Raw genomic sequence first — 12,317 nt, 5'->3', positions numbered from 1 at the left:
TTATATAAATCAAGAGTACCAAGAGATTTGTCTACCGTCTGTGTAAAAAAACACAAAGTACAAAACACACAAGCCAAAAGGAGTGGTCTTACAATCAACTGACAAGCAAACCCTTTATTGCATTGATTTGACCTTGAACATTCAGAGCCTGCTTGTATATTCAAACCAAAAACATCAGTGAAGAAAAAGTGGACCTTCAAATACTGCCTCAAAACACATGTCCAAGCATATTACATCTCAATGTATAACATGAGACAGAAAACACATTGAATGACAACTATGGGCTCGATTAAATCCGTATCGCCATAGTTCAGAGCTATAGCGGCTTATAACCACACTGACATTTGTATTTTTTTAATGTTATTCGTTATACCAAGAGTTGACGTTTTTACAAGGATTGTGATTGCTGAAAATAGCCCGCTTGAAATGTAAATGTAATTTCCGGTCTTCCCGAACATTGCCTTTAAATTTCAATCGAGCTATAGCGAGTTTTGCCGTTACGGATTGAAGTCATCAATCTGTCAGTGAAGACACAGGTGCTCCTGGGTGAACCATCACAGATTCTGGCAGTGACTCCGGCATCTTTGCTGTGAAACTCTGGGGGGCACTGACAGACACAGACAGTGGACTGAGGTGGGAATGTTGAGAATGTGGATGTTGAGCCACTGGAGCCAAGTGACTGCTGGTTTGAGAGGCAGATGCATGCCCATGACTGAGTCCATGGCCGAAGCTGTGTTCGTGACTATGTCCATGACCTTGGCTGTGGCTGCAGCTGTGTCCACGTTCGTGACTATGTCCGTGACTTGGCCCAAAGCTATGCTTGAGGCCATATCCATGGTTGTGTCCGTAATAACCTGAGAGCTGAACAGGGCTCCCCTGTGTATAGTAGGAGTGGGCCCAGCCTTCAAATGTCTTTGGTGTGGTCTCGGTAGCCTGTAGGTTGGAGGTAAAGGACACTGGAGCGTAGGCTTGGACTGGGTAGGAGCCTGGGATTGGAATGATTCTGCAATCAATGAGAACGTGGACAGATTTCAGAGAGCCTATCTATACCAGTGATTCTCTATCTAATCATGGGGGACCACTAGGTGCCTATTGTACAGTATTCAATTACAGCTGAGGATCATCAATTATAACTGCACCTCATTATACTGTAGAACATTATGTGCTCTGGCTTGCACACAGTAATTGTTATTTAATGACCTCTTGTCTTGTCTGATAAATGATATGTCTGGTGCTTTCTCAGTACTCACGGTGGGTGGACCGTCTTCCTTCTCTCCTCTGTTGATGCAGGGACATACAGGACACCAATGTTCCTCAGCAGCCTGAAAGGCATCTTCTTGTCCAGCACTGATGCCCTGGCATCGGACATGTCCAGAAGTGAGAGCCCGCCCTTTCCGTCTGTTTCACCAGTGCAAGTTAAGGAGAATGTGTGACGCAGTGATGCAATATTTTTTCTAAACAAACATGCCATAATGTTCAGCAGCAGGATTCATATACAACACCTATAACCTATTACCACTTAACTACACTACTAAGCACACTTATAAAGCTGTGACATACTGCAGAGGAGTGTATCAGTTATTTTGAACCACAATGAGGTTGGAGTAAGGATACAGATCCCCCCCTGCGATGATGGCGATGGCATTGCAAAGGAAGACAGTGTGTGGGACCAAAAGTGTTATGATGAACAGAAACAGCCAGGGCAGGGCTAACATGGGTACAGTGACCCCGAAAAGAAAGCCCTTAACCATACGGGAGTGCACTGTGGCCATACCCATAAGGGAGAGGGACACTGGAATGAACCCCTCCACCTGGTTCTGGGCAGATGCACCAAACAGTAGCAGACCCAGTATGGTGTACAACACCCCTGTGCTGATAGAGAGCAGCAGAAACATGAGGAGGAACCGAACAGTGCCCACACTCTTCTCAATGCCTCCACAGAGGGGCACCAGAACCCCAATACTGAGGAGTAGCTGGGTCACTGTCTTGTGGTGGAAGGAGTATGTGATGAGCTTGTGCACTGCAAAGGAAGAGGAAAGGATTAAAACATAAATGATAGGGTTGACAGACATAAGCTGCACTGGTGTGTTGTGCTGTAGCCTACTGGCACCATCTGTTACATTAGCTATAAGTTTTAATAATAATAATAATAATAATATGCCATTTAGCAGACGCTTTTATCCAAAGCGACTTACAGTCATGCGTGCATACATTTTTGTGTATGGGTGGTCCCGGGGATCGAACCCACTATCTTGGCGTTACAAGCGCCGTGCTCTACCAGCTGAGCTACAGAGGACCACCATTCTAGCAAGCTAGCTAACGTTACAACACTCTCATACAAAGTAGCTACTGAGCATATATAACTGTTGATTCACTCAGACCCTCCTAGCTAACTTACCATGCCCATTGCCAAAAACTGTCGTTCCAAGACTGAAGACATCCTCTGATAAACCGAAATATGTAGTGACAGTAAACAAAACAAATGATACTATAATGACAGCAACAATCCCACTCGTGAGCCTGAACTCAGGAGTAAAACTCTTGAACCTCTGAACCATACGTTTTAAAATTATTCGGGATATCATTTTGATGCCCAATGCATATTTGTCAAACTAGTACTTGGATAATCAAGCACAATAATCAATCAACTTTTCCTCCAATATTGCGCAACACTTTAGCCAGATTGTAGGTAGCTAGCTAGCTAGAGGTTCCCACTAGATAACACAGCCACAAAGTACAAATAGGCTATATCGTAAAAATTAATGAAAACAAAAATAGGCTTTTTGGTCTTAATTTAAGGTTGGGCATAAGGTTAGCAGTGTGGTTAAATACTACGATTGGAAACAGTTGGATAGACCCGTCCTTGGAGTTTAGAACGTCTGGTAGGCTCTTACATTCTTTGGTCCCAAATGGCACCCTGTAGTGTACTACTTTTGACCTGTGCCCATTGGGCTCAGGTCAAAATAAGTGCAATATATGGGCACTGGGGTGCCATTTGGGACATGCCCTTTATGCAGAAAGCAAGATGAATCGTAATGATGAGAGAATCAAAAGAGCTTTAAGGCGCCGCCCTTATGTGGTAAATATCAAATATATATATATTTAAAAAATCTTCTGTTTTTGTTATCACCTTTTAAATTGAGTGTTGTGTTGACAGTTGAATCCAGTGAGGGTGAACACCCCTGATTCTGTGATGTGGCCAACCGGCAAAGAGCGCAGAAGTCCAAGGCCTGTAAGTCAAATCTGACCTGAAAACAATAACACATAAACATTAGTTATGCTGCATGTACAAACTGCAGTTATCACAATAAAAGCAAGTGCAGATATCCCTCCTTATCTAACCACATTTGAAATTGAATATTGTCTTGACAGTCTACTTCAGTGCAGACCCCTCAGATCCACAAAAGGCCTGTATGTCACATTCAAATCAACCACATAGCAGTAGCTACTTAAATTATTTATTGATAGCTACATCATTTATTTCCAAGTTATTTCCAAGGCCAAAATGAGCAAAAGAGTGTTACATTTTTTCTTTACTGTTCACAGCCAATCATTGTGAGCTGTGGGCAGGAACAGACATCTGGGGATGGATGGGACATCAATCCAGAGCCTCTTAGCCAGGTCAGATACATCTCTGCTGTTCCCATAGAAACAGAACAGATAGATCAATCTGTTGATTCATATGGCCATTTTGGTTGGCTTGGTTGAATTGACAATCATTCATTAGAAATGCTAAAGAATCCTACAGTATGGAAAGTCTTTAGCCCCATCCCTAATGTTATGGGAGTTGCATTTATTGCATTTCAATACACTTGCATTTTCAATTACTCACTACTTGTACAACTATGTTGGATTGCCTAAATATTCAACATTTTCTTGACAGTCAATGCCAGTGTATTCTATGGCTGCCCTAAGTACATGCCTTTGTCTGTCTCCTCAGTCTGGAAGGGTGACTCGGCTGATGGATAGAAATGATGATGGGGTGATCTCATCCTCCAACTCTGATGACATCTCTATCTACTCCTTCACTGACTGTGAATCTGAGGTAAGACAGTTGTACACCATGTCTTTGTTGAGTGACATCACTGTAAGGAGAATAGTCTCTGACTAGTTGACTCTGATACCCAGTCTGATGATGAGGATCATGAAAGGAGGACACCACCGCTGAAAGTGAAGGATGAGGAGGATGGAAAGGTGACAAGGCTTAAAGTGAGGGATATGGTAGAGGACGACGATCTTTCTCTCCACTCCTTCGATGAGTCAGACTTTCTGGTATGTTCTGCAGCATGTATTTGAGTAACTCTTTGACTGAATGTGGAGAATGGACTATGACCAACTAGCTCTCTGACACACAGCGTGATAATGGCAATGATGCCTCTGCTGAGGACAGTCCAGGGCCTTCAAAGGAACCACTGAGAAAAGGGGCTTCACTGAAGGACCCTCGACTGGTAGGCTCTTACATGTGTGTGTGTGTGTGTGTGTGTGTTAGTGGTGCGCGGGTCAGCTGTTTGTTCAACCGAACCCACCCGCAATTGCTAATAACCCAGCCGCAACCGCCCGACTATATGTGATAAAGTGAAAATCTGAGGCCCGCACCTGACCCTAACCCGCAAATATAGAACACCGTCAGAACGATTTCTTAGCAGGGGGTGCAGGATTTTTTTGTGCCTAATTTGGATATGTTTCTGCTTATAATTTCCAACATTTTGGTAGGCTATTTGTTAGTCAACTTGTCTATAATTAGATAGAAGACTAAATAAACCAAAAACGTTTAGGGATCAAGAAGAAAATGCAATAACTCAATAAAAAAAGGGAAACATTTTCTGTGCAAAATTTCCAAATGACATCAGTTTGACGGGTTGAAAACGACCAGACATGTTTCTGATAAGATTTCAGTTTGGCTTGGATGCACATTTTATGTGGTTGAAATATTATCAGCTTTTATGATGCTGATAAAGCAGTCCCTAGCTGCGCATTCGCATTCCCTCAAGATGCTGAAAGAAATCATATTTCTCCACTGCTGTTCCCGAGTCAAAATAAAGCCTACATTTGGTGTAGCCTATCATTTTACTGCAAGAAATGCTTAATTCTGCAGGAGTTAATATTAAGACTGTGAGAGGTTAAAGATCTACAGTCAGTGTCCAGATTTCAGTTTCCATTTAACCCATCTGAACAGTAGGCTGTTTGTTCCCTTGACGTGCCATAGGCCTATTTGAATCCCCCTCTTGTGACTGTCGAATTTCTATAGTGCCTCACAATCATCACACATAACATAGGCACTGCCATCATCCTCTTTTAACACTTCACCAAATATTTTCCAAACATTACTTTTCTGGCCGTCCCTTCTTTATTTTCAACTTTCCATTTCGTAGCTTTTCTCTTATTGAATTAAAGCGTTTGGTGATTGGTGTGTAGTCTATCTGGCGCGCGTCAAGTTATGCCCTAAAGTTTAGGCTTACGCACTAATGCCAAATAGCCTATAGATATAACTTGCACAATAATTATACATTTATGGATTTTTTAATGTATTGTTTTCTGTTTATTCAACAATATTTCATGACCCTAAATCCGCCGCCCTGTGGATATAACCGCGGGACTTCTGGTTATGAGTCAACCCGCGCATCACTAGTGTGTGTCACATCTCAATTGTTTGACCCTATGTCTGTACAGATTATTGTGGCCAAACCCAACATCCCTGTCATTGTTGCTCCGCCTGCTGTGGAGTACTTACCATACCACCACAGCCCTCGCCTGGCCCCAATCACCAACCTGAGCGAGAACGGTAGGAAGCTGCTCCAGAAAATGGCAGGAGTGGCCCCACAGGTGAGAGGAAATACAGAAAGCCCTTGCCTGGCCCCCATCACCAATACAGGAAGCCCTCGCCTGGCCCCCATCACCAACCTGAGTGAGAACAGCAGGAAGCTGCTCCAGGAAACGGCGCAGAAAATGGCAGGAGTGTACCCACAGGTGAGAGGAAACAGGAAGGGGATATTGGCCATATGTCCTACAGTATATCATAACTCTAGATATTGTAGCTCAAGAGTAGAAAATAGCCATAAGCTTATATTACTTTATCTCCTTGTCCAAAATATTCAGGAAGGGAAGGTCAAAAGGAAAAAGGGCAAGGCAAAAAAGCGAGTGAAGCAAGAGCAGGCTAGTAACATGAAGCAGGTGGAAAATGTTGGAGAAAGTAAGGAGGACAAGAAAGAGGAAAAGAAGAGTCTGAGGAAAGGTGAGGAAATAGAAGAAGGAGAAGTAGAACATAACAAGGGCATTTTTTAGATTTATAGAAATAGAATGAGGTAGAGAATTATAGAAATAGAATGAGATAGCAGAGAAAGAGCAGCTATCTGATGTGTAAGTGAAAACTACTATTTATTGTCCTGTTTGATTGACAGGTTTCTCCAGTGGCTGCTGCCCAAACTGAGATGTTTGAATAAATAATGGCCATCTACTACTACAACACACACACACACAGATTTTGAGTATTGCTTACTCCTCCAATACACACAGAAACTTAATTTCAGACACAGGAACTATGTTTAGCAAAATACACATATTGGTCTCGTTCTAATATTTTGAGACATGCACTATTCTTTAAAATAAAAAAACTACAAAAAAATTCCAATAAAGCTTTTTAAATTGCAATTATTTGTGTCAGACTGTTTTTTTTTTCTTCATTAATTACAACAAGGGAACAATTATTGTAGTGACATTACATGACATGTTATGTACCAGTGGGTGTTTTATATTCTGCTGTCCTGCACTGGATCCCACTGTAGGTGGCAGTAGTGCACAAAATAGTTGGTTTGCTCACCAGAAACCCAACCAGGCAGAGAGACTATTGTTACCATGCAATGAGCAGATGCTTCAGTGCAGGGTTGCCATGTCCGCAGTTTTGCTAACATTTGGGCTACTTTGAAAACGATGTCGCGGGGGGTAAACATGGCATTTCTTCAAACAAAACATATTTTTCACTGTGACCTGCTGCTGACTACCAGGCAGTGAGCAGGCAGGTTGTTACTGAATGAGCAGTAGGAAGGGGGAGGGCCGTGTTCATTCAAAAATCATGTCAAACACTATTATTGCAACTTATTATGTGAGTTGTTAAGCATATTTTTACTCCTGAACTTATTTAGGCTTGCCATAACAAAGGGGTTGAATACATATTGACTCAAGACATTTCAGCTTTTCATTTTTTATAGCTTTCTAAACATTTCTAAAAACATAATTCCACTTTGACATTATGGGGTGTTGTGTGTAGGTCAGTGACAGAAAATCTCAATTTATTCCATTTTAAATTCAGGCTGTAACACAACAAAATGTGGGTGTGAATACTTCCTGAAGGCACAGTACATGTACAAGCTTTGAGGGTTTTTTGAAAGAGAAAATCCATCATTATTGTGTGCCTACTGTAAATATGGCTGCCACTTGTCTTTTCCTAGGAATGCTCGGAACATGGCGCGGGATGTGCAGAATTCCTTCTATGACATCGTTGAGGAGGTGGGAGGTCTCACACACACACAGGCTGTGGCTTACATCAAGAAGCTGATGACCAAGGGCCGCTACTCTCAGGACGTGTGGAGCTAAGGAAGATTAACTTGCCCATGCCCCCCCCGCTTCTCCTTCACACAAATCCAGACAGCTGATGTTCTAAAAGAGCTGCAAAATCTGGACCCCTACAAATCATCTGGACTAGACAATCTGGACCCTTTCTTTCTAAAACTAGCCGCCGAAATTGTCGCAACCCCTATTACTAGCCTGTTCAACCTCTCTTTCGTAACGTCTGAGATCCCCAGAGATTGGAAAGCTGCCGCGGTCATCCCCCTCTTCAAAGGGGGTGACACTCTAGATCCAAACTGTTACAGACCCATATCCATCCTGCCCTGCCTTTCAAAAGTTTTTGAAAGCCAAGTCAACAAACAGATCACCAACCATTTCGAATCCCACCGTACCTTCTCCGCTATGCAATCCGGTTTCCGAGCTGGTCATGGGTGCACTTCAGCCACGCTCAAGGTCCTAAATGATATTATAACCGCGATCGATAATAGACAGTACTGTGCAGCCGTTTTCATTGACCTGGCCAAGGCTTTCGACTCTGTCAACCACCGCATTCTTATTGGCAGACTAAATAGCCTTGGTTTCTCTAATGACTGCCTCGCCTGGTTCACCAACTACTTCTCAGATAGAGTTCAATGTGTCAAATCGGAGGGCCTGTTGTCTGGACCTATGGCAGTCTCTATGGGGGTGCCACAGGGTTCAATTCTTGGGCCAACTCTTTTCTCTGTGTATATCAATGACGTCGCTCTTGCTGCTGGTGACTCTCAGATCCACCTCTACGCAGACGACACCATTTTGTATACATCTGGCCCTTCATTGGACACTGTGTTAACAAACCTCCAAACGAGCTTCAATTCCATACAACACTCCTTCAGTAGCCTCCAACTGCTCTTAAACACTAGTAAAACAAAATGCATGCTCTTCAACCGAACGCTGCTTGCACCCGCCCACCCGACTAGAATCACTACTCTAGACGGGTCTGACCTAGAGTACGTGGACAACTACAAATATCTAGGTGTCTGGTTAGACTGTAAACTCTCCTTCCAGACTCACATTAAGAATCTCCAATCCAAAGTTAAATCTAGAATCGGTTTCCTATTTCGCAACAAAGCCTCCTTCACTCATGCTGCCAAACATGCCCTTGTAAAACTAACTATCCTACCGATCCTTGACTTCGGCGATGTCATTTACAAAATAGCCTCCAACACTCTACTCAGCAAATTGGATGTTGTCTATCACAGTGCCATCCGTTTTGTCTCCAAAGCCCCATATAATACCCACCACTGTGACCTGTACGCTCTTGTTGGCTGGTCCTCACTACATATTCGTCGCCAAACCCACTGGCTCCAGGCCATCTATAAATCACTGCTAGGCAAATCCCCGCCTTATCTTAGCTCACTGGTCACCATAGCAACACCCACCCGTAGTCTGCGCTCCAGCGGGTATATCTCACTGGTCATCCCCAAAGCCAACACCTCCTTTGGCCGCAATTCCTTCCAGTTCTCTGCTGCCAATGACTGGAACAAATTGCAAAAATCTCTGAAGCTGGAGACGCTTATCTCCCTCACTAACTTTAAGCATCAGTTGTCAGAGCACCTTACCGATCACTGCACCTGTACACAGCCCATCTGAAATTAGCCCGCCCAACTACCTCATCCCTATATTGTTATTTATTTTGCTCATCTGTACCCCAGTATCTCTATTTGCACATCATCTCTTGCACATCATTCCAGTGTTAATACTAAATTGTAATTATTTTGCACTATAGCCTATTTTATTGCCTTACCTCCATAACTTGCTAAATTTGCACACTGTATATTAATTGTATTTCTGTTGTATTTTTTTTGATTTTTGTTTTATTTTACCCCATATGTAACTCTGTGTTGTTGTTTTTATCGCACTGCTATGCTTTATCTTGGCCAGGTCGCAGTTGTAAATGAGAACTTGTTCTCAACTGGTTTACCTGGTTAAATAAAGGTGAAATAAATAAATAAAAATTAAGTTAACGTTACAGCACACCCTCACAACCCCATATGTTAACCTATTTCTTTCGGGTGGAGGGTGAGTGGTAACGGAAAACAGTTTTAAACTGTTTTTGGAGGTAACGTGTCAGCACATAATCACTAAATGGAAAGACGTATGAATGAATGTTTGTTGTACTTATTGTCTTGTTGTGTAATCTTACTGACAGCATTTTGTAGAGACTCGTGCTGAGAGGTAGTGCAATTCATTCAAGATTGGTTGGGAATGGGCTCATACTCCAAATCGACCCCTAACCCCCAGGCCTTTCATGTACACTGAACAAAATATAAACGCAACATGTAAAGTGTTGGTCCCATGTTTCATGAGCTGAAATAAAAGATCCCAGACATTTTCCATCCACACAAAAAGCTTATTTCTCTCAAATTTTGTGCACGTGTAACCACGCCAGCCCAGGACCTCCACATCCGGCTCCTTCACCTGTGGGATCGTCTGAGACCAACCACCCGGACAGCTGATGAATCTGTGGGTTTGCACAACAGAATAATTTCTGCACAAACTGTCAGTAACCGTCTCAGGGAAGCTAATCTGCATGCTCGTCGTCCTCACCAGGGTCTTGACCTGACTGCAGTTTGGCGTCGTAACTGACTTCTGTGGGCAAATGCTCACCTTCGATAGCAACTGGCATGCTGGAGAAGTGTGCTCTTCACGGATGAATCCCGGTTTCAACTGTACCAGGTAGAAGTCAGCGTGTATGGCGCCATGTGGGCGAGCGGTTTGCTGATGTCAACATTGTGGACAGAGTGCCCCGTGGTGGTGGGGTTATGGTATGGACAGGCATAAGCTACGGACAATGAACACAATTGCATTTTAAATCGATGGCAATTTGAATGCACAGAGATACCGTGACGAGATCCTGAGGCCCATTGTCGTGCCATTCATCCGCCACCATCACCTCACGTTTCAGCACAATAATGCACGGCCCCATGTCACAAGGATCTGTTCACAATTTCTGGAAGCTGAAAATGTCCCAGTTCTTCCATGGCCTGCATACTCACCAGACATGTCACTGATTGAGCATGTTTGGGATGCTCTGGATTGACGTGTACGACAGCGTGTTCCATATCTGAATTCCCAGTCATGTGAAATCCATAGATTAGGGCCTAATTTATTCATTTCAATTGACTGATTTCCTTATATGAACTGTAACTCAGTAAAATCTTTGAAATAGTTGCATGTTGCGTTTATATTTTTGTTCAGTGTAGATTTGGTCCACGCGCTCCTTTTAAGGTTATGGAACATTTTGGAATAAACCAATAGATTTTTTTATAAAATAGAGTGCAGACCTTCATTGTTTCCCATCAGATTAGAAAAGTTGGAGATATTATACATTGAATGTTACACATCGTTTTTGTAAGTGAAACTAGGCGCAAACAGAGGTGATTATGATATGAAATATTGCCTCTGGACGTTTATCATGCTGTGAAGATCCCCACAAGGCGATAAAAAAAGTAATATATTGTAAATTAACTCCTGAAATGTCTACGGCATTGAAAGCATTCTATATTTGCATCTTTAAATGTATTTACAAGTTCAACATGGCTGCCTATTCAGATGCACGAAGGTTGTGTAAATACAGAGAGCAGTGCAAGATTAGTCAAATATGCATACTAGTAGCACATTCATATTGTACCATGTACTGTACAATTCCTACATTTAAATTGCAGTAACTGTTTAGTCATTGAGCCTTGTTCTTCATCGGTTCATTAAACGAAAAGGTTGTAGATTAAATGGTGGTTTACTGTAAAAATGCCCAGGTGTTTTTTTCTCATGCTCTCCCACTGTAAGGCTTAGTACCGACTAGTTATGTTTAGCTGGACACTACCACGGCATTTAGGCAATGCAATATGTGTTGTATTGTATGTGCACTTGCAGTACAACATGAATACATCTATTAACTGTCATTTATGTGTGTTCTGATAATCACTAATTCTGGGATATGTATATGTAAGAACTTTATCTAGTTTTATTTTCTTATGCTGATGGTTGAAAGCCTAAATACTAAATATTTACTTCAATTTTCTGAGGTTCTGTAACCGTATGAAATAGAATCAAGTGGATGATATACGGGTGATGTTCAGCAGTCTATCATTTTAGCACGTCATTTTGTGTTTCTTTTAATAGAGAAACCCTCAACTATTGTAGTGATACAGAATCAAATATGGCATGGTACATGTTGTCATTTAAATAAGAAATGTGCCTTTTTAAAATTGACCTGTGTTACATGACTCTTACCACTTGATCCAGTTTTATATGCAAAATAGCTATTTGTATATATACAGTAACTTTAAAGCATGCATTTGTAAAGAAATAATAAATGGAGATCATTGATTTGCTTTATTTAGTCTTGGTTGTCATTTATGGCTTCTCTTTACTGTGCACGACTAGTTAATTTTCCAAAGATTACATCATAATCTGCCCTTGTAGCCCACACTCTTGATCACCTCACCCACTTGTCCCCTGCTTCTGAATTTCCAAAATTTTTGAACGATGCATTGCAAAACAAACTGAATGTAATGGATCTAATTTAGTGGTGAGTGGATGCTATTTTGTATTTTATTCTAAGAACACAGATACCTTAAAAGAAAGGTAGGTGCGTGGATCAGAAAACCAAACAGTATCTGGTGTGACCACCATTTCCCTCAAGCAGCACGACACATATCCTTCGCATTGAGTTGATCAGGCTGTTGATTGTGGCCTGTGGAATGTTGGGCCAC

At 42.1% G+C, this 12,317-nt stretch overlaps 1 protein-coding gene across 1 annotated transcript; it reads right to left on the bottom strand.

Moving 5' to 3' along the window:
- Positions 1-458: 458 nt before the first annotated feature.
- Positions 459-2,558, bottom strand: LOC311142577 (uncharacterized protein; the record flags this gene model as incomplete). The annotated part of the gene is made up of 4 exons (XM_084178253.1): positions 459-1,003; positions 1,251-1,398; positions 1,775-2,020; positions 2,513-2,558. The coding sequence occupies 4 exons, from the start codon at positions 2,556-2,558 to the stop codon at positions 514-516; spliced, it is 930 nt and encodes a 309-aa protein (XP_084034379.1). The 3' UTR covers positions 459-513.
- Positions 2,559-12,317: the final 9,759 nt, after the last annotated feature.

Source organism: Coregonus lavaretus (genome assembly GCF_964263955.1).
Source record: "Coregonus lavaretus genome assembly, chromosome: 15".
Classification (NCBI taxonomy): Eukaryota; Metazoa; Chordata; class Actinopteri; order Salmoniformes; family Salmonidae; genus Coregonus; species Coregonus lavaretus.
The sequence above is the reverse complement of the archived record's forward strand: the minus strand, read 5'-3'. Positions and strand labels throughout refer to the sequence as shown.